This window comes from Syngnathus typhle, linkage group LG2, assembly GCF_033458585.1.
Source record: "Syngnathus typhle isolate RoL2023-S1 ecotype Sweden linkage group LG2, RoL_Styp_1.0, whole genome shotgun sequence".
In the NCBI taxonomy this organism is placed as follows: domain Eukaryota; kingdom Metazoa; phylum Chordata; class Actinopteri; order Syngnathiformes; family Syngnathidae; genus Syngnathus; species Syngnathus typhle.
The window spans coordinates 12,045,958-12,073,355 of NC_083739.1; the positions used below are offsets into that span (position 1 = coordinate 12,045,958).

General features: G+C 39.0%; 3 protein-coding genes and 1 long non-coding RNA gene across 6 annotated transcripts; 2 read left to right on the plus strand and 2 right to left on the minus strand.

Moving 5' to 3' along the window:
* The first annotated feature begins 2,506 nt into the window (after positions 1-2,506).
* Positions 2,507-4,381, plus strand: LOC133149970 (uncharacterized). The gene is made up of 2 exons (XR_009713709.1): positions 2,507-2,737; positions 4,135-4,381. It is a non-coding gene; the product is annotated as an uncharacterized LOC133149970 (long non-coding RNA).
* Positions 4,382-9,901: 5,520 nt separating this feature from the next.
* pnpla4 (patatin-like phospholipase domain containing 4) lies at positions 9,902-13,498 on the plus strand. 2 transcript variants are annotated; one of them, XM_061272693.1, is made up of 7 exons: positions 9,902-9,946; positions 10,106-10,287; positions 10,844-10,938; positions 11,032-11,167; positions 11,945-12,010; positions 12,094-12,249; positions 12,687-13,498. In XM_061272693.1, the coding sequence occupies exons 2-7, from the start codon at positions 10,108-10,110 to the stop codon at positions 12,816-12,818; spliced, it is 765 nt and encodes a 254-aa protein (XP_061128677.1). In that variant the 5' UTR covers positions 9,902-9,946; positions 10,106-10,107; the 3' UTR covers positions 12,819-13,498. The 2 variants fall into 2 exon arrangements, with proteins under 2 accessions (XP_061128677.1, XP_061128675.1); XM_061272691.1 differs by lacking the exon at positions 9,902-9,946 and having other exon boundaries at positions 9,957-10,287.
* Positions 13,499-13,590: 92 nt separating this feature from the next.
* LOC133150270 (anosmin-1-like) lies at positions 13,591-22,965 on the minus strand. Its single transcript, XM_061272694.1, has 12 exons — positions 22,648-22,965; positions 19,947-20,012; positions 19,633-19,855; positions 19,364-19,548; positions 19,141-19,270; positions 18,643-18,848; positions 18,439-18,565; positions 18,264-18,371; positions 17,574-17,662; positions 17,222-17,393; positions 16,948-17,141; positions 13,591-16,424 (listed from the first exon to the last, which is right to left on the minus strand). Exons 1-12 carry the CDS (start codon positions 22,792-22,794, stop codon positions 16,269-16,271), a joined length of 1,803 nt encoding a protein of 600 aa, XP_061128678.1. The 5' UTR covers positions 22,795-22,965; the 3' UTR covers positions 13,591-16,268.
* A 2,592-nt stretch (positions 22,966-25,557) lies between these two features.
* On the minus strand, positions 25,558-27,350 carry si:dkeyp-80c12.8 (uncharacterized protein LOC107963954 homolog). Of its 2 annotated transcripts, none has more exons than XM_061270503.1 (4): positions 27,199-27,350; positions 26,254-26,316; positions 25,979-26,101; positions 25,558-25,739 (listed from the first exon to the last, which is right to left on the minus strand). In XM_061270503.1, exons 2-4 carry the CDS (start codon positions 26,300-26,302, stop codon positions 25,639-25,641), a joined length of 273 nt encoding a protein of 90 aa, XP_061126487.1. In that variant the 5' UTR covers positions 26,303-26,316; positions 27,199-27,350; the 3' UTR covers positions 25,558-25,638. The 2 variants fall into 2 exon arrangements, with proteins under 2 accessions (XP_061126487.1, XP_061126495.1); XM_061270511.1 differs by having other exon boundaries at positions 26,254-26,310; positions 27,199-27,302.
* Positions 27,351-27,398: the final 48 nt, after the last annotated feature.

Genomic DNA, 27,398 nt, shown 5'->3' on the forward strand with positions numbered 1-27,398 from the left:
GTATTTCTCTAAGAAAAAGAAAAAAAAATACATGTATATTTGTTGCAAAAAATAAGGGCACGCCACTTCAGTTTCTGTGAATTGTTTTGCTGCCAGCACAAAGGGACACGTTTTCTCTCTCATTAACAGTCTGGAGCACCTCAGGAGCGTCTTCTTGCTTGATATGGTACTTGATTTATGTGGCTGTCACCGGCGCAATGTGCAATGACCCCCGCTTAATCTATTCAAATATTAATATGCGTGGGCAAAGTCCTAAAAACCCTCATCCTTCTCTGTAGCTTTGAAATGAATCATGCATTTTTATTTTATTTATTTCTTTTTTCTTTATTTTTGTGTGAAAAGGTTTTGTCAGCGGTATGGTCAGAAATGACAACAGCTTAAGCTCCTCAATGAATTCCAACGTTTGTTGAAAATGAACCCTACACTGCGGCAGCATTTTTTAAGGGTAAGTTTGTCTATCTAGCTCCTGCCTTATGGGTCCACTGAATAGTTTCCTATTGGAAAGAAACTTCAAATAATCAATAATGAGCAGAAAATGTCATGGTAATATTGACTGTTTTAAATAAGCTACAGCACTTTGCTTTTCAAAGTGCTCTAGAAGTTAAAAATATTCATTTTCAATACTTATCCTGCTCAGGGTCACTTGGGAATTTTATCCCAGATGACTGTGCAGGTAGGAAGATCTAGCTAGGTAGGTAGCACCAGCTGAAGGAAAATAGTTAAGATTGCCCGTTGCCACGCTGTCAAAAAAAACGGGCAGAAAAATGTCCACTTTTTCAGGTATGGAAAGACAGAGGAGGAGATGAGGTAGTGATGGACCACCTCCCCAACAATTTCCTCAGTCCCAGGGCTGTGATGTCCTTGAACAAAATCAATACTGATACCCTTTCTCTGTTTTTTTTCCGATTAAAGGCATCATTGATGTCGTTAGTAATCCAAGGCTTGTTATTCGGGGAGCGGAGAACATTGCTCTTGAAGAAGTTAAAATTGTCGCAGGGGGGTACAATGCTTTTCCATGTGCTCCGTCTTAATCAGTACAACACAGTCTGTGAAGTTGAAGCAGAATCTCACAGCTTCCTCCACCACCGGCGTCCACTTAATGAACAAGCGGGTTGCCTTTATTATAATAATCATAATCATTTAGGCTAATCAGAAGACACAAGTACCGTATTTTCCGCACTATAAGGCGCACCTAAACTTATTAAAGTAAGCTTTACGTGTTTATTTTGTATGTTGTAGGATATTAACGTTTGAGCAATGTTGAGTTATTGATATATTGTTATTGTTTACACTATTTCGAGTGTTACTATATTGTGATTGCATTAACGTTTGAGCAACGTTGAGTTATTTATTCTATGCGCTTTATAATCCGCTGCGCTTTATATATGAACAAAGTTTTGAAATGGGCCATTCATTGAAGGTGCGCCTTATAGTGCAGAAAATACGGTTCGTATAAATCTAATCATACTGTCAGTCAAAAGTTAGAACTATGTGAATCTGCAGGTTCTCAAACACTCAGTGTAAGGTCCACTTTATTTCCATATTACAAGTCTGCTGAGCATCAACATCATATTGTAGCTGTCGCTTTACCTTGAAACCCTCACACTACGTACTTAAAGATGCTTTCAGAACGTGTCCTTAATGTGACGCTTGAACAGCAATTCATGTGGTGTAGTCAAATGCAGTCTGTGGCGGAAAAATATCAGTTTGATTCTGGTGCCAGCTCAATAAAGAGACTCCGAAAGGGATGTTATAATTTGTGAATCAAAGATTTGACTGGTAAAGTAGACGCAAAACCCGTCATCATGCCTCCCTCCACTGAAAGCACAGTCCTTTGAATTCACTACATTCATGCACAAGACTCAAACGTGGTAAACTGATGTATTTTTTCCATTGCATCAGTTTAACAACAACATTCCCATTTTATTCATGTGAAATCGATGTACATGTTTAAATTAGCGGTAAGTGAATTAAAAGGACTTTCTTTTTTCAGGGTATTAACTTTTAATCAGGCTGGAAGTGAACATTCATTCAATGCTGCATTTTCCGTGGCTTGACTCTGATTCTGTCGTAAAACTGCATCATTTCTTACTGTCGTCATGGGAGGAGGACAATATCAATGCAATGTGGAGAAATTGGAACGCATAAAGAGCTCAGAGGGATGGCCACTAGAGCGAGTGCTGAAAGCACTGTGATTACAGCACTTACCCCAGCAGGAATAATTTAAGGGACATCGCAAGGTTTTTGTGTGGCATGCACTTAAGATGCATCTATAACAAACTTGGGTTGACATGACCCATCACAACTAGGAGAAGTGGATTGTGGATAGCGAACAATGCAACCACTGGATGAATAATGACAGTTTGAGCTGGGAACCAAAGCCATGAACAAGAAAAATCCCAACATTGGACGCTCCCATCGGGCGGTTTTTCTGAGAGTGAGTCAGAGTGAGCAGTCTCCTTGGCAAAGAAGAGCCTTGTCGCGTCACATCCCCCACAATGTAAGATGTTTGCTTCACTGTAAAATCTGAGGATTTGAAGGAGGAATGACTTATCGGGAGATTGGCAATGATGGTTTTGAAAATCAGGAGTCTCTTGCCTGAATCGGAAAATTTGGCAAGTATATGCTGTTTGTCATTACGCTAGCTGACTTAAAGAACAATGACTGGAAGTGACATTAAACAGCTTGGAGCTTCCTGGAAGAATTGTTCACAATCTGCCAAACTGCTACTTGGGAAGTGAGTTGAGACAGTGCCCTTGAGTAAAAAACTAAACAAACAAGCAAAAATAATGACTGTTGTACTCGTCTATGTTGAGTCACTCACATCTCAAGGAACACCTGTAAATTTGTTTTGGACGTGTTACATAATATTTTCATATCCTTATGTTCTTAAATCACTCTCTAAAAGGGAAGGTAATTGCTTTTCAGTTCATTTTCCAACCCAACAAAACATCTTTATAATTCTCTATGATTTTAACTTTTCTTGATCGTTTTAAAACAAAGAGTTTTTCAGAATCTGTCACAAATGTCTATAGAATTGTAATCCTTAAATGTTGTTTTGTTGTCGTTGTTGTTGTTCATCATTACAGCATGTTAAGAAAATAATAATTACAAAACAATTTATGATGCCTCAATTAATAATTAATACAAAAATCTAAATACCAATTCGCTACTAAATCAAGTGCTATTGTAAAAATGTAATAACAGCCGATGAAGAAAAGTGGCTGCTGAACAAGTGTCAATGAACATTTCGTGAGCTGACTTTTTTCCGATCAAAACGGATACAATCCTGAACCAGCTTCTAAGAGGCTTGCAAATAAAAATCTGAACATTTTCATTGAGAAGCTTTCAGTAATAATTGTGCAAGAGGGGGCAAACATTTAAAACGGGGTCTTGCCTCACTGCCAACATTTTAAAAGCTTCAGTGGACAACAAATAGGCACTCTGGGCAGTGTTGATTTGTGCACCTGAATTGATGGCACGCCAGAGTGTGTGCGAGCAGCACAAATGACGAGGATTCACACTTTATCGCAGCACTTTGCCCCAAACCCCAGTTTTACCTTTACACTTTACACTACATGACAGCTTCTGTCAGCTAATGGAGACCTCTGAGAGTAGAAACCCCTCAAAAAGGTTTGGCCTTGAAGGCAGTCTTATTACTTGCTGAGTCATGAATAATGGAGCAGGTTGCTTCATAATCCCCATGCAATGAGTAGCTCCATCAGTTTGAAAGCGAAGGATGTAAACACAACTCATCTGGGTTTTAACTTGGTGTCTACAAATAGACATTGTCAAATGGTTGTAACAAAAGTATGTTTAAGCACTGCTGAAGTATGAAAAGTAACATTAGCCTTTTACCTTAGTGATGCATGACTGACAAAATGGGTGATTTGTGTCAGGTAGGACATCTGATGTTTAAACTCATGCAAGTGATTTGCCCTAGCTATCCCTGACAGGACAAGGCAAACGTGACAACAAGCTGATGCAATTGTGATCAATTATTATTATACATTCATCTTTTTAATGTCATTTCTTTTCCTGTGGAATATCAGCTATTCAGCTCCTATATCAGCCTCTCAGCTATTCATGGAATAGTAATTTATGGCATCTTTTTGTGTGTTGTTGTTTTTTCAGAAGCGCCCTGAGATAAGCCCCTAAAGTGACATGAGGGGAAAAAAGAAATATGTTCCTCATTAGGACAAGAAACTTTGTTTCACATGGAAGACCTTCTTCTGCTGTTCCCTCTTCTTTTGCTATGCTGCTGTGGCAGCAGACATAGAGGGGAAAAAAAAGCCAAACAAGCTCGAGGGGAAACAAATTTCAGTTGTATTTTGTTTCCTGACTGTTGTCAAATAATTATACAATAAAATACCAAATGATGGCTTGTCTTCCTCTCTTCAATGCCCCATTTTTTAATAAAAAAAAAAGAACATGTGTTGAGTTGTGATGTCATTTGTGTCCAAAATGAAAGCCTGTCTGAAGTGAACATTCGATAATTCACGTCTTGGTAAAAAAAAAAAAAAAGCACTCACAACATATTTGTGTAAATGATTTTGTGACAAACTTCTCCCAATGGACAATGGCAGCAGAAGAGGGAAAGAAAATCCTCAAAACAAAGACGCAACAACACTAACCTAAATGTAGCTATCGGGTCTCCAGGGGCGTATACTACGAGAAACTTTCTGATTAGAGGAAGTACGTTTTCTCATTATTTTCTCGTCCTAATGAGAAGGATCATTTTTGTTTTTCTCATTTCACTTTAGGGATTCTTTAGTAATGCCGCACTGATTCAATTAAAGATAATAATTGGCATCAAATTGAGCTAAGAGACAGAGTTTTGTGATTTAAAATTGTAATTTGTGGTTTATATCCAGCACAAGCTAGTATTAATGTGGGCAGAAACATTGGAAGTCACCTGGGAACACAAGCAATGGTCTCCAGCACAGCTCAGCACAGCACAGCTAATATTTTCACAATAGTAACAACAAACAACAAGATTTTTTTTCCAAGTGATTCTCTTAAATCCAAACAAATCAGAGGCCAATATGCATCTCAGTGTTTGACCTTGCAAGTTTCACAGTATCGTGAACCACTAAAGAGGGTGATCGGGATCACTGTAACAATGGCTGAAAGGCAATTATACATATTGATGCTTTCGTTCCAGCATTCATGCTGACTCAAGAGGCAAAGCGGTCCATGTTGGTCCACCAGTGCTGTAAGCCAATAAGGTAGGTGAACTAGAGGTCGCCCAGAATTGCTTTTATCCTCTGAGAAGAGCATCCATTCGGCATCTTAGTATGATGCTGTCGTTTCAAGGGAAGCTGTTATTTTTCTTTTAGTGGCTTAGATATATGTAGCAATAGTTTTATTGAGCGAGTGCCTTACCAAATCATCGCCACCCCCTGCCCGCCCCACCCCAGTAGACCAGACAGCTAACTGCTCATGCACCATCATCCATCCTGACTCATAATATGACAGCTTAAGCATGTTTGGCTACAAGTTGGGGACATTATTAAACAAACAGTGGTCCATTCATGTGAAAAGAACAGAATGTGGCACATACTGTAGATGGATATCAGTAACATCTCTTCAGGTAAGTGATTGTATTACACCGGTTGATGGGTATAAAGCACATCTATTATAGAGCAGGATTGTGTCGGAGTGCTGCTGAATATCAAGCAGGTGGCTCCACGGCGGCGGCGGCAGGGGCAGGAGGGTGGACCAGCTGCGACTCTGTACGACAGCTGAGGGTACTGCATTTTTCTCACCTCCATTTGGAAAGCCTTTTGAGCATTTCTTCAAGATTTCTTTCAAACAATTTAAGGTTCATGCCATTTGTCCTCACACGTGAAAGGGCTCATCGAGAGTGAATGCGTCCTGTCTTTCTTCAGACAGACAATGCTCATTTACAAAGGCTACAGAATTACAGAACTCGATAAACTAATTACAAAAGTGTAAATAGCCACATTTTCAATTGGATGACGGCAATGACATTACAAAGCTAACGTCGGTCGACATGCTGCCTCTCATGTCAGACATCTTTTCCTCCCCTCTTTGCTCTTCACTCTCAGGAAGAAGACAATCAAAAGGGAAGATGTCTTTTTCGGGATGTGGGTATGCTCGCTGACTATGAACCGCAAGAGAACAAAGATGCTAAACATGTTAGTTTTAGTTTCCCAAACTTTAGGAAGACTAAAATGGTGAAAAAGATTCAATGCCCCAGCTCCACTCTTGAGTCTTACATAATGCTTAGTCCTTTACATATAGTTTCGGTAATCATCTACAGTACAAATCTCTTAAATCACTTTACAGGGTCTTTATTGCTTGCCTGGGATATGTAGTTACTTAGATATTCATTTTTGAAATGACACAGGGACACCATGTATTATGTGCTAATTGTTTTGGTGCAGTGTGAATACTGTCTTCCTGTTCAATTATTGACGATAAACTGTTTGCTTTTTAGTATCACAATAAAAATGAGGGCTGTGAATAAGGTCATTAAAAGAACAAATTAGCGCTTGCGTTAGAGTTTTGCCGTGTACCGTGAAATATGAACTGCTCAAAAAAAATAGTAAACAATCTAATCTATCATGCGTTCAATCAAGTGACCGAAATCGACGTGACATGCTTTAGTAAATGACCTTAAACTGAATGTACAGATTACCCAGAGGCACTTGAGAAAACAAGCAGTGTGGCAGTGGGAAGTGATGCGTTCACTGCCCAGCATCAACATATCTACCTAACCCTAACCCTAACCCTAACCTCCCAGCTCAGCATATCCGGGTCGCCTGTGATCAATGGAATTAGCGGGAGAACATCTTACTCTGACCAGGGGCCTAAACAAGACGTCAGAGTGGTCCACATGCCCACGGATGTGTCTCGTGCTATTGATCATTCTTTCCATGCCGCATTCTGCAGGGACTGGCTCCGTGCTACCACACTTAAACTGAACACTAGAATTGAAAAGAGGGAGTGCCTAGGGACGTCTGTTTATAACCCCGGCGTATATTGTGTAAATTAGTAAAAGACATGACGTTTGTCTCTTTGGGGGTTTCCCTACAGCATGTAGCAATTTAACACTATTGCGTGCAGCACACAGAACAGCTGCCCTCCGTGTTGTGGAGAATTGTAGTATTCATTAGGAAAGTAGTTGGTGTGTTTGTTTTTCGTTTTGGGTCTAGCAACAATATGAAACAATATTCAAATGATTTTAATACAACAAAGCAGCAGAGTGGAAACGTGGTTACCGCAGATGCCTCTAAAAACATCCATGTCGCTTAATTGTAATTCATTTTGAACCCGTTTTGAAAGCAGGAGTGCCCAACCAGTTGATCGCAATCGTCAACTAATCGATTATTATATGAATCGATAATAATTTTTGATGATGGATTAATCGTTTGGATGCCTTGTTTGATGTAAAAATGTCAAAACCCTCAAAAATTCAGATTGTCAACAGTCTATAATGTGAAACCGTAAAGATTCGATTGCCGAGTTGCACAAGAGTAAAACGTCAGAAGTCATACATATAGATGAATGCGCTTACACGGCCAACACAAAAATATGTTCAAAATAGAGTTTGGCTTTGGTCAAAAATGGTGGGGCACCTCCGGTTTAAACAAAACAATGGCTGAGGTATGACAGCGTGCCATACCAACTTGACCTGTCTGTCAAATTCCCATATAGACGAAATACCAGCACAAAAATCAAGATATGTTCGTTTTTAGGCTTGAATGCAGCTATGCCGTCTACGAATATAGAGCCCTATGAGAGAAATCAAGACTAATTTGATCGCTTATCTTAAAGTAACCTACCAAGAGTCAGTACTTGCTAATTTAGCTTCATGGTTTGACATCATTTTCTTGGGTTTGCAGGAAGAGGCTTTTGGGTGTGCTTTAGTAGAACTATAGTAAGTCAAAACGAGATGTTACTGGGCTACTGGGACAAAATCAAATCAAGCAGTCTTATCAAAAATGATTATGGGACTATTTTTTAGAACAAAATATGAATACTTAATCATCATAAAACTCTACAGAGTGAGTTCACCAGTTCCAATGTTAGACAACAAGCAATTATTTTTGACTACCATTTTTTATTATTATTGTCGAAGAGGAATCTATCCTTGTTGAAAACAAAGCTTCAAGTTCAAACGTTTCAAGAATGATCTTTTTGAATGTTAAAACAATAATGCACAATAAGATGATTAAAATGTGACCTTCTAAATCATTTTAATAGTTTAAGGGAGAATGAATGATAATTGCATTTCCATTGCCATGGTGTCCACAGCTCTGCTCTTCCCTCAAAGATTAGAAACATTGACATGAAGTCAATATGAGTGATCAGTGCATGAAGCTCCCCGAGGCTGGATTCACACTGCATGGTTCATCTGACTCAATTCCATATTTTCGTTCTCAAGTGGCACTTTCTGGATCGGCATCGTGGCAGTAAAGAGAAAAAGCCACATGGACTTGTCAGCGTATACTAATTTGGATTCCTATCAGTGCGACCGTGGCATAAATAGGCAGCTTGGATCGATACACTGGTCGATACAATTGCATCTGCTCAAACAACAACAATAAGCACATTTTTTAATCTTTGTATTTTTAGTCTGTATGACCCTGTGGTAACTTTCAAAGTAAAAAATGGAAGCAATATTTCCACACAAGCAGAAATCCTAATTACCATATGTGGGTTGAATTATGTCCCCTGTATTACTTTTTGTCACGACAAACTTAATTAGAAGCCTGCTTCGGATAATTGGTCGGATATTTGAAATTGGACTTCTTCATTTCTTTTATCCATGAATTTCATGGATGTCTTCAGTGAGAGTATCACCCCTGCTCCTTTCCCTTTTCTTCCAGCGAATAACCACTCCTCTCTTTATCTCGGGACTAATTAAATCACAGTGTGGCGCCTCAGCAGCATTTTGACCTCTGTTAAACTGTTCAGATGACTTCAGATGCTATATTTATCATTTTCCAACGATTCACAAAAATATATTTTTTTGTGATACAAAGTAGCTACTCATGACAATCAGAGTGAAGTTGAACTTGAATGAGTTGAAATATGTGCTAAAACAAAGTTCACTTTAAGGTTGATTTTCCATTTCACACTTAAACATTGTTAATTACAAAAAAGATTTATGTATTTATGTGTTTATGATTCATGTGTGTCGTTATTACAAGGCTTAACTAAGCAAGACTATATGCTATATATAAATATATGCGATAAAGGTCACAAAAGCTAAAGGTCAAATACTTCCGAAGAATCCCTAATAAGAATTTAAATAAAATGTGCTTATCTGTCCTTTGCAAGTATGGCAAAATTACTTTTCATACATTGAATGAAGTGCCTTTGATACCTACCTTAAAGTGACAAAATACGTACCGGCGTTTAAATACTCCCCATCCAACCCGAAGAAGCACATAAGGGTTAGGTTGAATTTAATTCATATTGACCCGCTGAAGTCAGAACATCAATGTCGCTATCATTGGCTCGTTTAGGTATATAATTAACTGATTATATGGTTACATGCCGCTGCACCGGGGCTAGGGGGACTAAATCTGTGTTGCCCCACTTAAACCACTCCAGAATTGATTTGATATTCTAAAATATTGATAAATGATTTCCTCAGCCCCCATATCAGTCAAGTCTTGATTTAGCTCATGAAGAGAAAAAATAATACCTTCACCCTTAAAAGTGATGTCAGTAAGTACTTCATATTTCAGTTAATTTAAGAATTTTACTCAAGTACTACAAAGTGACTTTTACTCTTACCAGTCAATACATATTTGCACATTAACCCTAGTGTCACTTTCTGGTAGTGCACTTAACAGAGGTATTCTTTTTTTTCCCCGTGTGGCGTCAAAACATTTATTTTGAAAATATTAGCCGGAACTACAAATGTTTCCTGCTGCATTATTGCACAGAACAACACGTACAGTCTGTCGTACGTATGCATGATCTAAACATAAATACTATTTAATTTTGACTAACTTTTCGTGGTCAAACGTTCGCAGTCACTACGTTTGAATTCTAATTGCACTCAGACGTAATTACACTTGGAAACTAATAGAAATAGTAACTCTGACATTATGCATTCTTTCAGGAATGACTGTGCTCAATCTGTCCTTCGCTGCGTGTGGTTTTTTGGGCATCTACCACCTGGGAGCTGTGGGAGCTCTTCTTCGCCATGGGGACAAGCTGCTCGTCTCGCTCAAGTCCTGTGCAGGGTCTTCAGCTGGGGCCCTTGTTGCTGCCGTCATGCTTACGGCTCCTGAGAAAGTCAAGGTAGGTACCTGTCAAACTCAAGGCCCGGGGGCCAGATACGGCCCGCTACATAATAAAATGAGTTTGACTCCCCCTATAGATTATATCCTAATTTGTGTCAGAGGATAGTTCCAGCCACAGAAAACATCTGAGTTCTCATTGCACACCTTAGCCAAACTTGAAAAAAACAAAAACAACTTGGACCCATCGAAGCAGCGGCTTTTAGATGGTGGAGATTTCTGTTGTTTCCAAAAAATTATAGGTTTCCATGTGCGCGCTCGAATACTTTCTGCACTTCCCTCCTACTCTGTTATTGTTGTGTTGTGTATTGGTTGCTTCAAGCTGAGGCATGGCGTATTCCAGAATACAACCGTTCATACACAATGGCAGGTATTAACCCCCTCCCAGTTTGTGCTGTATTTCAATGTCAGCAGAGGAATCAGTGTCCAGTAAAGTCAGGAAGTCAAGTATTACTATTTGTCACAATAAGTTCAATTAAAAGCCCTCTAGAAAAAACTAAATGGTCTGTTATTAAATATTTCATAAGCATATTGCTGCTCTGTTCTTTCTCTTTCAGCACTGCAAAGAATTTACATACAATTTTGCTGAGGATGTAAGACAACAGAGATTTGGAGCACTCACACCTGGATATCAGTTCATGTCAAAGCTGCGGTAACTACTACTCAACAGATATTGAATAAAAACAACTGAAGTAGGGAAAATCAAAAAACTAGACATCTGACACAAGTATCTGCCACTTTGCAGGGAAGGAATTGAGGAGATGCTGCCTGCTAATGCGCACGTTCTGGCATCTGATCGCCTCCATGTCTCATTGACTCATTCCAGAAGTGGCAAGAACCTCATTGTGTCCCGGTTTAATTCCAGAGAAGACCTCATACAGGTGCAAATATTTACTGGTGGTTATTGTTGTTTTTTTCTATGTAAAGTGCAGCCAACAGTAACACGCCGAAAAGAACACATTTTAATGACTACACTCACAATGTCTACTCTCAGGTAGCGTCATCACAATTAAGGATTTTTCTGACAATTCTCCCTTCCCAGCCCTGTCCGTATGACGAATCAATCTTGAGTACTCAAAGACTCAGCAGGTGCAAAATAGATCAATGGCAAGAAGCTTTTTTTATTTCAATACATTTGAGCCATGTTTTTAAACATTTGAACCTCTTGTTACAATATGAAGGGTCTCGATTACACTATCGCCATCGTGTGAACTTACTGGTAGAAAACATGAGTAGAGACAAAGCTTTCTTTTGTTACCCATTTGTCACCGCTCGCTGTGAGCTGCCTCCCAGCACTACTGTGGTCATCAGTTTTGCAACTCGCTGTGGTCTCAAGCGGGATCCTGATAAAAAAATAATAAAAAAAATAGGATCAGAGTGTACGGCCTGAGCTATCAGAATCTTTACATAACTAATTATCTTCTTTTCACTCCGAAATATAACCACAAAATATAACCAACCGCCTTCAATCCAATTAAAACACCAAAATAAGCACATACAATGAAACAAATTATAACTAGGTCGATTTTGTATGTTGTCAAAACCATGATGGCTCAGTTAACTCAATCTCGCACGCAATATTACTGGCACTATTTCAACCCGTGAAGTTCAAATATTCAACGATTATTTGTCTTTGACCCGTTCTATGCTCCCCTAAGGCACTCCTGGCCAGCAGCTTTGTGCCAGTCTATGCTGGGCTCCAACCGGTCAGGTTCCAAGGAGAGGTACGTATTTCACCTTCTCACCTATTTTTCTTATTTAAATATTCATCAGACCTGACTGTAAACCAATTCATCTTTGTGAGTAGAAATGGATTGATGGAGGCTTCACTGACAGCCTACCAATCCTGCCTGTGGGCCAAACCATCACAGTGTCCCCATTCGCTGGACAGCAGGATGTGAGTCCATTGCACAAGGGCCATGCGTTCAAGTCCCAACTCAGACTGGCCAACATGAACATAATGGTATGTATGGTCATGTACTGTATCTACTGTACATAAGCCTTCCTACTTCCTAACCAGTAGTGCTGTGCACAAAAGGTGTTCACTCGTTTGATTGGCCGTGGTATATCGAGTATCTATTTATATATTTTGCAACTCGAATGAGATGTTTAATGTCACTGGAGCTGCCTTTTTTTTTTTTACACAGCAGCTGTTTGCAGAGCTAGTCATCAGTCTGATGCAAAAACCTGCTTCTTGCTAAGAAATCCTACTAATGTAGCGAGGAGGAAGATGAGAGCCTTTCATGCCGTAATGACAGCCGTCAAAGGGAATTAAAAAATATGCTCCTTTGGGAATCAACATAGTACTATGTCACATAACTCAAGATTCAGAAAAGATATAGAGGTTGTCCGGAAGGCTGGTGCATTGTTTTCAAATGGGCTGCGGTGTGTTCTCCACAGTTCTCGATGGAAAACATCAAAAGACTGAACCAGGCTTTGTTCCCGCCACCTACCAACAGAATGGAGTTCCTTTGTCAGGAGGGGTTTGATGACGCCTTGAGATTCCTGAAGACGAAGGGTTGGATGAGCTAGATTGACAGCTGGGAGTCAGGACAAATGGTGTGAAATTAATTTCATTCCAAATAACTCTGTAGGTTAACCTGGTTCTGTTTTTGGTGCAGTAAGTGAAAGCAACGACTTTTCCTCAGGGAAAGACTATAGATGTGACATTGTTATTCCACACATTCTTATTTTAAGAAGCACACAAACAAATTAGGCATCGATCTGTGAGACTGGCAGGCATCCATTCTCAGATGTGGTCGGCTCTTAGCGAGAAGTCCCACAGCACATTCGATTTTGTGGAGTCAACATTTGTTTTTGTAAGATGTTGATTTGCAGTGATGCTTAAAATACTTGATGTCCCCCATTATGTGAGCTTACCTACTGCTTGTGATAATGAGACTTAATTGTGACTTCTTTTAGATCAAGTCATCAGAGGCAAAGTATTCCCCAGCTCACATGTATTATTTTATCCCATTGTGCAGTAAAATTCACTCCGACTAATGAAACGGTCAAAGGGATTCCCAAAGAGGCAGGCCCACTTGAGAAGCTGACTTCAGTATTTGTTGTATATTTCATGATGAGTTTTTCCTCAGTCAAGGGACGCATATTCCAGAAATGAAAATCATCTGTTCAGTGTGCGTCTATGCATTTTTGTATGTATACATATGCATGTCTCCTTTTGCAAATAAAGAACAACCCTTTGAAAATTAGACTTACTGTAAACACTTGAATGCCACTCCCAGTTAAAGATTCCTGTCAAAAGGAAAAAAAATACAGCTAAGAGAACTGCACGTTGTCCATTTAATTCAACCCCACAAGTTTGTGTTTGTCTGCTAGCTTAATGCAAACACATAAGAGAAATGCCATAGAGTAAAACATCAGTGTCATAACTATTCAAACAATGATTAGTTGAACATTCAAAGTGAAACAACACACGTAGAAAGATAACACTCAACAAATTGAAGCAGAGAAATACTATACAATATTATAGATATAAAAAAATGTTTGCAATTATTTTTGATTCAAAGGATGGTAACGCAATGAATTAAACACGTATCGCAAGGCTTTTGTGCATTTCATGTGTCACTATGAAACAATGAAATGTGTACAAGTGTTTTTGTGAATTCCTATGCTAAAACTTTACAACACTTCATTGAATGCTTAAATTTGGGTCTTAAATGTGCACATTTTCTCCTAAAAGGTAAAGACAACATTGTTGTTGTTGCACTTAGATAAATGGATATTGATCATAAGGACAGAGGCACTTAATGATCTGCAGTTTGTCAAGTGGTTTGGCAGGCTAATTATGCAGCTTATTGTCCCTTAGGTATCCTTGCTGGGGTTCTGCTCATCTTATGTTATTGTGATAGATCTCCCCTTAAATTCCTTCCCACCCCTTTTTGAGCTTCTTTCAGTTTGTAATTCATTCAATTTTCACTTGGACATTTCAAAACTTCAGTCAATGCTACAGACGGTGCTAACATGATACAGCAGAGCCAAAATCAGCTGCCTTAACAACCAAAAGGTTTTTCTTTTTTGGTTTTCCACTTTATTTTACTAGTGATAGAATTTCATTTGATTATCTCCAGTTAAATATATCCATCAATAAAAACAGGAAAATAAAGCAAACCAAAAAGCCATATGTACTTTCTAATTGTGACTCTGTTAAAACCTCTGTAGGTGACAACATGGCGTGAAAACAAAAATAGTGAACTAAAGAGAAGCAAAATACATTTACCATCAGCCCTTAGCTCAAGCAAAGTAAGATATTTAAAATATAAGATACTAACTCCAACAACAATGTCTGAATGTTTTAGGGATGAAGGTAAATGAGGTGGAGCGTCGAAAATGGGCAAATCTTCACCTCAGGCACCTTCTGTCAGATATCATTTAAACTCACTGAAATAGCAAGTAATCCCCAGATATGAAGTGTATACACTGGAAATTGTGACTGGCATGGCCCTGAAAAGGAAGTACACTGTTTTTTTTCTATTCAACCTAAACTACCTCTGCAATAATGTGTCACTCAAAAAGCCAGTTGGGATTATCCTCTGGCAGGTAGGTGACAAGGGGGTTAATTGCATTTTCAGGATTAAGCTTCAATTCACTAAATTCAACATTGTAAGTATTTCATATTCTAACATAATTATGATACCGTCAACATAGTTACATGTCATCAATGTAATGTGAATAGAAATATGGAAATAAATAAATATGTTGTCTGCCTCGTGACTGCTCAGGACATTTCATAATGTCACCAGAATCAAGACACCAGAATAAGAAACAAACCATCAAAAGCATCAGGGACATCTAAACATCAACATATAGATGTGGACTACTGTAATTTCTCAAGTAGAATACGCACTCAAATGTACTGGAAGAAAGATAGAAAGAGGGAAGACAAAATGTCTGTGTTTTTGAAGGTGTTAAGCAATTTGGCACAGCAGAAGTGAAACAATTAAATCGTATGTTATCATTTATTACCCCTTTTAATCAATTTTTAAACGAGAAACGTTTCAATTGAGACAGCAACACTGCCTCCCGGCGGATGAAAAAGGAGTGTGTGTGTGTGTGTCTGTGCATGTGTGTGTGTGTGTAGCCGACAGAACAAATTAGCAGTCAGGTGTCCACAACGCGATTTGGCTGCTGTGTTTTTGGGCCGCATACACAATTTAGTTGAGAGCCCCCAAATTTGCTCTCCTGTCTGTGTAGTTTCATTAAACACATTTTAATGTGATTATTTTTCTTGATCCATGTGTGTTTTCCAGAAAAGCTTGTGGAGGTTCTGTTCCTTTAAAAAGCACTTTGACATGTGCTTTAAAATGATTGATTTCAGCATGAACCTCCTTTGTGGGTCATCTTTCTATTTTAGTGCTGGAGAGTTGAGACTGCACATCCCACAGGTGCAGGATCAGCCTTAGAATACAAATCACCAGAAAGAAGGAAAAATTAGGACCACTGACCCTATTGTATCATACAGTAGACCGAGCTGATGCAAGAGAATCAATGTTGCCCAAAACTTGTGTGGCGTGCACATGCAAGTCAATGAAGCCTGTTGCAATCCTTTCACTGCATTGACTCGGTGCACCAAGGACACGGGCGGAACAATCCTCGGGGCAAAATAAGAAAAAGCGGCAAATCCTAGAATGCATGCACTAAACGTGGGCATAGGATTTATTTGGTTGTATACTGAATCTGTACAATAGCTATCTCATTGTTTAGTGGACACATCTAGATGGAAAATATTATGTACATAATTTACACAACTTAGAAATAATTAACATGAACTATCATTCACCGTTTTACGATATAAGCTATTCAACTTGGAAAAATGGAAGGAAAAAATTATTTGACTGTTGCATTTCTGGAGCTTATACTTAAGGTCACCCTTAAAAGTAGGGAGACTATGTCCTGCATTAGTTTTGGTTGTCAGGTCAGTGACTGGCTAATTGCTGCCATGTTGCCCATCTTGCTGGATTATCACTCATATTTTCTATGCCTGAACACATGTTGGAATCCTGGAGTCTGGAAGGTTCTGCTGATGGCTGGACTTTCACCATCTGCAGTGAGGGCCTGGACATCCACCTTGTAGACACTGCCAGGGTGTAGGTCAAAAACTTCCAGAACATTAATGTCCTGTGTGTGAAAACAGTAAACACGAAAGGTGGATAGCAAGCAAAGCAAAATTTTGCATGAGTCATTCCAGAATTGGTGGATACAATTGTTCCCCCAAAAATTATTTATTTTAAATATTTTATTTGCTACGTCTTTAATAAACCATCACATAATTTGACTTATCAACCATTAAGAGTCAAATTTGTATTAAATATATTGTCATATTATATACACAACAAATGAAGTCAACATATGTAGTAAAATATTGCTGGATTAATAAACTCCAATTGAATGAGCACAATTTTATTAATGGAAATACTAAATTCATTACCCTAATTATGTAAACAGGGTTGTGAATTAATGCCAATTTTAATTTTTTTGCGCATGCGAGCTGTGTTAATCGCTATGCTAACTGGTTTTAAGACAACAATAATCCACAAAAGTGCATGTTTCTGTATGCTGTGCATGGATTATTTAAAGTTTCATTGAGGGTGCAGAAAAAGTCCTCCAATCTGGAATGACCCCTGTTTTTACAAACACTAACCGGGGTTAAGATCTGGGATTGGTCATATTGGCTGGTTGACGGGATCTCCACCAGAGTCACCTGATAGCCAGTTAGGTGACGTTGAGATGGTCCAGCTGACACATCCCAGTTAAACATGGCAGATAGGTTACCGTCACGTAGCTTGAAGGAAACAGTCAGGTTGGTTGGCTCAATCAAAGCCGTCCGAGGAGTCACTGCATGAACAGATTCATGTGATAAAAATCAAAATTACAACTGATGCTTGCTATATGCTTCAAACAGAAAGTTCCCTCACGTCTTTCTCCATGACAGGCCATGGGTTTTGGACTCTTGGCTTGGACGGCAGAACAGGAAGGCGTACGGAAACAGATGCTCCTGGATAGCGGCCGACTGGTCCTGCTGACAGGCTGCAGTAAGACTTTGTATTTACAGGAGAAGAGCAAACCCTGCAGGGTGGCGAAGGTTTCCTGGGATCAAGCCAACAGGCAACATTCAGTTACAGCAGTTGGCTAAATGCATTTCCAAAGCCAACTGGACTCAAAGTTCCATGTAATGCTCAAGCATCACTGGAGAGCCACATTGAAATGCCAACTGGAAACCAAATCATTTTTTTCAACATTTATCAAATTTGAAAAATGTTATGCAACCTGTGTGTTGATCTTCTCTCTCACTGCGTTTTGTTTGTGCTCACAATACTCTGGCACCCACTGGATTTTGTAGTATTCAACTGAAGGGTCTAGGCAATGAATAAGACGGGAAATTCATGAAATGATTTTTAAAAAATGATTACCGTAATTTTCGGACTATAAGTCGCGGGGTTTTTTTCATAGTTTGGGTGGGGGGGCGACTTATACTCAGGAGCGACTCAATATATATGTTTTTTTTCCACTTTTTGGGGCATTTTATGGCTGGTGCGACTTATACTCCGGTGCGACTTATAGTCCGAAAATTACGGTATTTAAATGATTTAAACTTTTTAAATAACATAAAATAAGCACAATCATTTTTCACACAAAAAATGCAATCTTCTCGTGGGCTTAATAGGTACTACAATGAACATTTTCATTGTATTCCTCACCTGCTGTCAAATTCGACTCCCACATTCTAAATGCAAATATTGGCATTTCAAACATTAATATGCAGAAAATCAAAATGCCAAAAGAGTCCATGTTTTATTTCGGTCTCTTAATTTCATCCAAAACTGTAAACGTGCCCGAGTGAATTTATTGTGAAATTTTTATCCCAAATATTTATTGCTACAAATCATTTTGGCTTTCTTTCAATGATAACGTTTGGCACATCTGCACTGGTAAAATGAAGCATGCACTCTTCCATACCTGTGCTGCTCTGCCAGTAAATGTGAACCTGAAGCTTTCCATTTTGAAAGAACGGTATCCCCACATGAATGCTGTCAGCCGCGGAGGATTTTAATTGGGCCTTTGCATCTTTAGAACAGATAAAAAGCTCAAACATTGAGCCACACAATGATCCAATGACACACATTGTACATACTGAGCAGAGTGCTGAAGTGTACGATAGCTCGAGGTCCTTTCAGCTGGATTTGTTTCCAATAGGATACAGCCTGTACTTTCACGGAATACGTCCGGTTGGACCGCATGCCCTCTAGGACGGCCCACCTCTGTATAGAAGAGTTCGCAAGACCTCGTGATGTTATTCCTCCATTTTCAGAACCAAAGTGATCTCAGCGTCCCTTACCTCACTGACTAGTTTCCTCCTCTTGGCTAAGGAGGAAACGGAGGGTTGACCAATAGCAGTCCAGCTCCAGCTGACCCTGTAGTGGTGAACAGGGACATCGGGGTCTTCAGGCATGCTCCAGTGTAGTGTGACTCTCACCGAGTCGACCGAAGCAAAGGTTATGTTGGTCGCTTTTAGCTCAGTTGGTGCGGGAGGACGAGACGGCTCTGAGGATGGAGATGTTGAGTCACAAGACACTCCGGAAAAGAATGCAGAGTTGCAAAGGATACCTCCAATGTTAGCTTTTAGATTAGGGTGAGGGTTTTAAATTAGAGTTTTAATTAGGATTGGGCTTTCAAATTGGGGTTTAAAACTAAGGTTAGGATTTCAAATGAGGGTTCAGGTTTCAAAGTAGATTTTCAAAAAAGGGTTCGAATTTTGAAGAGGCTTATCAAACTCGGCTTAGGGTTTTGAAGTAGGGTTTCAAAGTAGGGTTATGATTTCAGGGCTGTTGCTGACCTCTGCTGGAACGAACGTGTCGACTAGGAGTGGTGAAACCTCGAGTTCCCTGAGAATTGACAGCTGCAACTCTGAACTGGTACCAGCGGCCAGGTCGGATGTCGTTCAAACGGGATTTGTGCTCTGTGGTCTACCAAGTAGCAAGAATGGTGTTGGGCTTTAACAACAACATGTAGTCGTTGTACACAACATGACACCTCATGTGGATAAGGGGCCTACTAACCTGTGTAACCACATGCCAGGAAACAGCAGCATCATCATTGGGTTGAATGCCAAAGTTCCACCTTGTCTGCAGGATGTAGACCACAGGCTCAGCTGAGATATTGAACCTGCAAGACCAGTGCACCTCCAGATGGCCAGGGAGAACCTCCTCAAAGTTCATTTCCTTTCTTGGTTTCAGAGGAGCCCCTGGCAGATTAATGGTAGCCGTCAATCAGCGGTAAAAGTACAGGGGTCTCCACTTGATGGTCCATCCAGGTTTGTCACACTCACCCTTGTAAAGGTCTTGTGGAGACTGGCATGTGTGACCGCAGTCGTTGGAGCAGCACTTCTTCTGAGCTGGACATTGTGCATCGCGATCACAGCTGTCCACGCAGGCAGCCGCGAAGCCAGTGGCCCTGTTCGGAGGTGGACAGCCACCTTGCTTCACCTTCATCAACGTCTGGAGGAACTCACAGCTGGCCACACATTCCCAGTGGCCCACGGGAAACAATTTCTTGAATAAATAACGGGACAAGCACTACATCATCTACCATTTCAAGACTTTTGTGTCCTTAAAAGATAAAACATGGTTAGAATGCAACTACCTCACATGACTCTTTGCAATTGCTCTTGCTTTTTGTGGACCAAGCGTCTAGACAGGGATTCAGGCACTGTTGAAGAGAAGAGGGTGAAATATTAATTTTAGAGGCAGGTTGAATTAGTGTACATTTAGTTTTTCAGTGAATTGGTATGTCTGTGAATGTTGACTCACATATATACCGTAAATTCCGGACTATAAGCCGCACCTGACTATAAGCCGCAGGGTTCAAAATTTTGGAAAAAAGGCGCGGCTTATAGTCCGGAATGTACGGTACATGGGTTCATAATGCAGTGATTTATTACATTGAAAAGAAATTCATTGCTGTGGAATAATGACATACATATCTTGGTTTTGGTGAAGGGTAGTTTTTGTCTCTTTTTTTTCCCAGTCCAAGGCTAACACGCGGATGAATGATAGTTATTTGAAAAGGTGGGAAAACATTTTCAAGAAGACTTGATGAACTGAACTCCAATCATTTTGGAAGGTTTTCTTTCACATCTCAACTCTTTATTGGACTAAAGTCAGTTTGATAACCTTGAATGAAGAGAAATCAAGAAACATTGCGTGGAGTTATGAACAGACTGAACATTGACCACTTCTGAGCAAATACGATTTGCATGCTTAACTTTAGTCCACACAACAAATCAATAAATAATCGCAAAAACAAATTGCATTCTGCATGTTTATTGTTAAGTTTCATTCTGATTAAAAAAATGCATTCTTTTTTTCATTCTCATTTTCGCACAACGTGTATGATAAATGGATCTATTTTTAAGAAACATTGCTGGGTACAGATTTGCCATCGGTTGTGTGTAATCATGATAGAAAGTCGCCTCAGATTAGTTTTGGTTAACTTGCCTTCAAAGAGCGTAGTGAGAGAGCTTTTATTCTTTTTTTTATTCACTGCCATGTTCCCATGATTAGTTTCAACTAGATTCATTCCGAGCCACTTCATTCATCCCCATGGAGCAATTTAAAAGTCACCGGAACAATCGACAAAGCTGTTCCACAAAAGTATATATTTCAATTAGAGTCACAGATAAGTGCAAGACTGCCAGTTAGTCCTCACCACGGGGGAGTGGCAATAGAAAGTGCCAAACTGGTAAAAATATCACATAATTAACACATTTGCATTTGAAAAGCTGACATTTTCAACAAAAATGTAGGTGGGTGACTCAATGATAGTAATTGATTAGAACATGAGAAATGTACACCTTCCAAAAGAATGTTGATTGTGTCCACATCCCTCATTTCCTTGTTGAAACATTTGATTGACTACTGATACAGTTATTCAAAAATTAAAACCAAACGCTGTGCCCACTAACAAAGAACATAAATGTCCCAAACATGATTTCTCTTACCGTAGTGGCACATGAAAGGATTGCACTTTTGTTAGAGTTAAAAAGGTTTTATACACATTATAGTTCTCTTTAACTTACTGTACATTTACATTTCATTCAAACTGTGCAAAACGGGTTTTTTTTCCGTTTATTTCAAAACATGTGAAAAAAATATTAGGGTACACAAATGATATATATATATATATATATATATGTAAACTAAAAGAGTAGCAAGCGAAATATAACCAAAAAAGAAACCATAAATCATATTCCCATGCCTGCAAAGAAGTGGGAAGGAGTATAATTTAAAAACATTACTGTGCTTGACAATAATATTAAACCTCTTACCAATGAAACCTGCTGAATAATGAATAATTAGGCCTACCATGATATGATATTTGAATGTTAATCATTTGTCTGGGAGAACTAAGTTTTTTTCTATGTGCTCCTTGTAAAATGTTTTTAAACACTACTTTAGGTAACATCACAATTTGTTGTCTCATAGTTGCATATATCAAGTACAGTGCTGGCCAATTGACAAAGCGACGCTCGGCTCGCCATCTCTCATCTTCCCTTGTGGGCCTCGAAAAGAAATTGCCTCGCTAATACAGAGTGACATTGCCACTTCTTGTGCAGTCCCTGCCTCTGCAAGTCCCAGCGATGCTTCCTTTTCTGCCCCATTCCCAGATGATATCAATCATCTTTCCCTCAAGTTAAAGGGGGAACTGTTGGGCTGAGTTTGACGACTGCTCCCACTTGACGTTAGTCTATTGAACAGTGTGGAATAGGAGTCTACATTTGTATTCGCAAAGAGGAAATTGCACATTAGCTCTAGCCAGGGTAGACATGACTCATGTAGAGTACCCTTGGGCGGAAGACCAGAGTATTTTTTTTTTTACATCAAATGAATTTTTCAGAAGATATTTGAGTCAATCGGTGAGATCATTTTCCTTACCAAAGTGCAGAGTACTTTTTAATAGTAAGAATTTTGGTTTTGAAGTAATGCCAGGTGTCCGAGTAGAAATAAAAAAAAAAAAACGAATTAAACGATCATAATTTAAAAAAAATGGAAATATGGTTAACCCCACCTCCATTGGGGGTGTGATGTTCAAGACCACCCCCACAATCCATACACTCCCTTATAAACATATCTTATTCAAATACATTTTTTAACTTGAATTCATTCAATGTTTGTCCCTCTAATTCAAAATGAACATTAAAATAGATATTCTTAGAATAGTTTTTTTTTTAATGTCTGTAACTAAATTATTTTTCTGAATGACCTCATATGCGCTAATCTCAAATGGCATAGACGGCCGACAAGTTGCATGAAATAAAATGTATTGCGTAAAAAAAATAACCTACCTTTGCGCACTCTTTATGACTACGACACCAGAATAATGATCCATTGTTCTGAAAGGAGACAAATAGAGACTTTATTGGAAGACTAAATTTCACACCCCTCACTGTATTGCAGAGCGAATCATTAACACAATATCTAATCATTAACATGATAGAAGGGTTTAACTTTCTACAGAGTTTGTATGAATGTGTCACTTATTCAGAAAAAAATGGTAGGTCTGATTAAAAGGAAAATGAGGTTGTTCATATAGGTCACTAATGATGGTTCCCTGGAACTTTTTTTTTCGGGGGGGTTAAAGTTATCGCCAGATTGTGATTTCAATCATATTTTGAGTGTTTTGTTACAAACTCGCTGGTGAGTGAATTAATAAAAACAAAACTATGCCAATGAGCACATATAACAGGGCCTAACGTCATGTTTGCCTAAATTACATTATATATTTTAATTTTGATAACTTGAACCCTTTGACACATTTTTTGCTGAATGAAACACAATAATAAAAAAGTTTAACACATAATGATGGAGCACTGGCTGCATCATCCAGTTTGAGAAGGTGATGAGCCACAGAGATGCCGATCATTCTCGAATGGTTTGATTGGTTGAAACAATCAATTTAACATTGATTTTAAAAAAATCATGAATAAAATAATTTTAAATATATATAGATAAAACTTGACCAGGCGTTGTAGTTATCATCGTTGTGTCCAAATAATTTAAACACAAAAGATAAAACAAAACACTGCAAAAATGCAATTTACAAATTCACACAACAAAAGGACTGAATGGAGATCGACAATCACTTCTTTTTTTTTTTAATAGGGAAACTGAGTTTACCTGCAGTGTTGCCACGCTGTGCAAACTCAAGCAGCGGGACATGCATCTCGCCCTCGGGAAAGTCTCAAGCCAGGCCATCCCATCCTTGCTGTCATGGTTGGAACCTTGAAGGAGCTTTTTGGTACATACACCAGAGACAAAGAGGAGCACGAGCAGGTTCCTATGTGGCATAGCAGCCTGCATTCTGTTTGTGAGGGAGCAGCGACAGAGTCGTTTGATAGAAGCTCAGTTCGAGGAAAAATTTATAGCTGGGGGAGGAGTGCCATATATGCAGGAGGTGTGTACATTTCACCAAGGGATGCCCATCCAAGTATCTGAATCCATTTACACACAATTATGTGGACCACTTGCAATCTGTGGACCAAAATGATTTGCTGTCATATGTTGTTTTATCAATTTCTTAACGAGTCATCACCAGGTCCTGCGACTGCCACCACTGATGAAAATCACCAAACTCCTAGAGCAGGCATTTTTGCATAGCTGCCAAAAGGGTTGCACGAGCGAGCGATAAAAATTCACGTGTATCAACTTCCGATATTCAAAGGCTGCATGTGGAAGATTATGAGGAGCACCCAAATCAACCCAATCTGCTGGATCAAAATAATGAACCAAAATAATGAATGAGGGTACAACACGAAAAGAAAAAAAAAACAAGTCTTATTGCTGTTGCATGTTTTGTAAAACTTCTGCCATGTTGTTTGCAGCTGTTTGCTGTTGAGCTGTGAAAACCTTCTCACACCTCTTCTGCTAAATGGCAGGATGTGTTGGGTGGATTTACTGTTTAAAAACACACAGGTGGAACTTTTTTTTTTCCACAATGCAGCCAAGTTTACATTCTGTGGCCATTTTGTAGGGAATCCCATCAGTGATGTTAACTGGAAGCTGCCAAATATTTTCATTAATGGATTTTACGGAATAATTGCAAACATATCAAGATCGCACCAGTTTCCTCACCCAGAGGCAAGAAGGAAAATGATGCATTGGAAAATCTGAGGAAATCCTCTGCAGGTCAGGGGCATAATATGAGGCTCGCTTGAGCTGCCGAACGTCCCGCTGTGTTTACGAAGAGCCAACGTTGCCTTGCTTCTTCAGACTTGCGCTCTCATGCTGGGATTCCACTAGCACGTGTTTTACAACACTTGTCTTTGGCTTAATGAGGGAGACATATGAACAGTATCATAAAATGCATTTGCTCATTAGAGGGCTGAGGCTGAAAATTAAAAATGTGTTATGACAAAAACATGGAATAATGTTTTACCCTTGACCCGAACTAGAAAGAATCAGATCCGCAACACATTCAGAGAGATTATCAAAGATGGGCGACTCAAGTTGTATGAATCGAATTTGTAGCATTGAAATGTCTTAGAGTACCTCAGGACCGCCGTGCATGTAATACACAAATCGTAAATGTTGATGGGAATCCCAAGCTCCAGGCTCCAGATGGTTGTTTCCACCATGTTTCCCGGGGTCTCGCTATTAGGGGAAGCCCCAGTCAATGTGGTTCACCTCATAAAACAAGACGGTTGGTTCTCTCCATGCTGTTTATTGGAGTGCGTAGTACTAGGATTGCCGTCACCAAATGTCAAGTAAGGTTTCTTTGGGTTCTGGTCATTCACAAAAAAACGTCACCTAATGTACGACTGAATTAGTATTATTTCAAAATCCTTAAAGTAACTGAAAAAGGTCCATCCAACTATTTGCTGCATGGGGTGGATCGCATGGGCCTCATGAACTGATGCATGTGAGTGATGCCATGAAGTGGTTATTGTTAGATTTTCAGACCTAGTTGGTAAAGTTTGTGGGGTGCCAATCTGGTGTGGGGTATATCCAACTAATGCAGTTGGCAATACGATTCAGGAAATTTCTATCATTATTACTTTGGATCTGCTTGTTTCAATGATTATTGTGTTTTTTCCTTTCTAATTTAATATGATAAATCTTAGTGTATTTTTTTAAGGCACAAAAACCTGGCGGAGTGTAGAATTGATATATTTACTGCAAAAATCACACTAAGTTGTTTCTAACTAGTCTCTTTACTAGGCGTGAGGTAGCAAACTACTTGAAATGATTGTTTGCACTCGGAGAAAATAGCCTTTATTTGCATGTGAGATGAGCAAAAAGCAAACAGCGTTTTGCATAGCGACTGCTAGTCAAGGCGTTCAGTTGCAGAGGTCTGTGCTGCAGCAATTAGCGAATGCGCCGGGTGTTTTGATGTAGCCCTGACACACAGCCATGTTCATGCACTGACGGAAAGATTGGCCTGCAATGAAGTCAAGATAAACTGAATTAGATGACTATGAAATAATAAATACAATGCATTCAGTGTTGGTCGATGAAATGAAAAAAAATAAAAAATTCATTATTCTGTCAGACCTCAACAGGGGTCGTCATAAATGATATAGCCATAGTCACTTGAGAGCATCTCTCAGCATTCACACACAATTTCTGACCACACTTAAATTTCCTTTGGCATCTACAAATCCGAACTTAGAAGTTTACTTAGAAGTCCTTGAAGGATAACTGCAGCGCAGGCATCAGCAGATCTGGAACAAGTCTGGATGCTAGTCGGATTACACAGATCGCTGCCTTTTGAGAAACAGTAGTTGCACCTCAGTGCTTCAACTAGAAAAACAACAAAATGTAACAACATCAAAATGTGGCCAGACACATCTGAGTTTTCATTCTTTCATTTATTCTCAATTTGAGAATGCTGCTGACTTTTTTTTAATTATTATTTGCAAAGTATCTAATGGCCACTGGAGCATGTTCAATACCTTGAGAAAAAGCCAGCAAGAGGAGAACGGCACACACCGCAGCTTTCATTGTTACACCTGAAACTGGAAATTGAAAATAAGAAAGTATTTGAAAATGGCACATCTTGTACACACTTGTTCATGATAGGGATGCTCTTCAGGATTTATGGCTGGATGACAAAATGCATTTCGTAGGGAGATCAGGTAGCAATGTGCTCTACTTAAGTAGAAGCACGGATACCTTAATTTTTTTCTAAAGAAAAAAAATAAAAAGACTGGTAAATGTGTAAGTACTCCTACACTATGTTAATCAGGATACTTCCTTTTTTTTTCTTATGACTACGGTCTTTTTTCCCAACATTTATATTATTTTTTGTTTGGTCAGCCGCTTACTATTATTTACTGAATAATGAAGCAGAAGTAAAAACTAATTGTGCAAGGTTAGGTTACAGTTTGCAAGAGCAACAACGCATGCACTGATAAGAAGAGGAAGGAGCCTCAGCCACAGTCTAAGGTATGAAGCTGACAGTGAAAAAGAAAATGTTGATTAATTCATTTGAAAGTTTACATTGTGCAGGTTAAAGCAACACATTTGTTCATTTAAAAACCGAGTACCGAGAAAAAAATTGCATAAACTCAAAGTAAGGTCTACTACAATGCGAAGTTTGCAATAAATTTATATGGGAAGTTCAGCTTGGGTCATTTTTAAAACATTTCCAATTGTAAAACGTTCCGCGGCAGTTAATAGGGAATTAAAAAAAACGTATAATCAAGCATAACATTTTTGGTTTGTCATACACCAGCATCCTAAAAGATATTTAAAAGTATAACATTTTAAACATGTTCATATTTAAGTTGAACATTATCAGTATTTATTTTATTTAGTATTCAATCATTTACGCCATTAATTTTATTTACTATTCAATCATTTATGCCGTTAAAGAGCAAATGTAAATGTTATATTACCTTAGTGAGACACAAATGTTTCTTCCAGTTGCTTCTAAAGGCTGCTCCTCTTTTTAAACAGCTAACCGGTGTCAACCGTTTCGGTTACTCAATACCAGCACAACTTAGAATGTGGAAAAATTGGAAATCACGCTCATGTGACTTACCCTTTCTTCATGTCAGCTCTTGTCTTCCCACACAAGTATTTTCCCGTGCTCACA

Bases quoted from the DNA above. Each gene is read 5' to 3' on its own strand.
- pnpla4 (XM_061272693.1), top strand. From the start codon at position 10,108: ATGACTGTGCTCAATCTGTCCTTCGCTGCGTGTGGTTTTTTGGGCATC. The intron at 10,288-10,843 runs GTAGGTACCTGT...TTTCTCTTTCAG, and splicing joins CGGCTCCTGAGAAAGTCAAG to CACTGCAAAGAATTTACATA. The intron at 10,939-11,031 runs GTAACTACTACT...GCCACTTTGCAG, and splicing joins CAGTTCATGTCAAAGCTGCG to GGAAGGAATTGAGGAGATGC.
- LOC133150270 (XM_061272694.1), bottom strand. From the start codon at position 22,794: ATGTTAATGATTAGATATTGTGTTAATGATTCGCTCTGCAATACAGTG. The intron at 19,856-19,946 runs GTAGTTGCATTC...TATTTATTCAAG, and splicing joins ATTGCAAAGAGTCATGTGAG to AAATTGTTTCCCGTGGGCCA. The intron at 19,271-19,363 runs GTTAGTAGGCCC...GCTACTTGGTAG, and splicing joins CCTGGCATGTGGTTACACAG to ACCACAGAGCACAAATCCCG.
- si:dkeyp-80c12.8 (XM_061270503.1), bottom strand. From the start codon at position 26,302: ATGAAAGCTGCGGTGTGTGCCGTTCTCCTCTTGCTGGCTTTTTCTCAA. The intron at 26,102-26,253 runs GTATTGAACATG...TTGTTTTTCTAG, and splicing joins CTTGCTGGCTTTTTCTCAAG to TTGAAGCACTGAGGTGCAAC. The intron at 25,740-25,978 runs GTAAACTTCTAA...ACTTCATTGCAG, and splicing joins TATCCTTCAAGGACTTCTAA to GCCAATCTTTCCGTCAGTGC.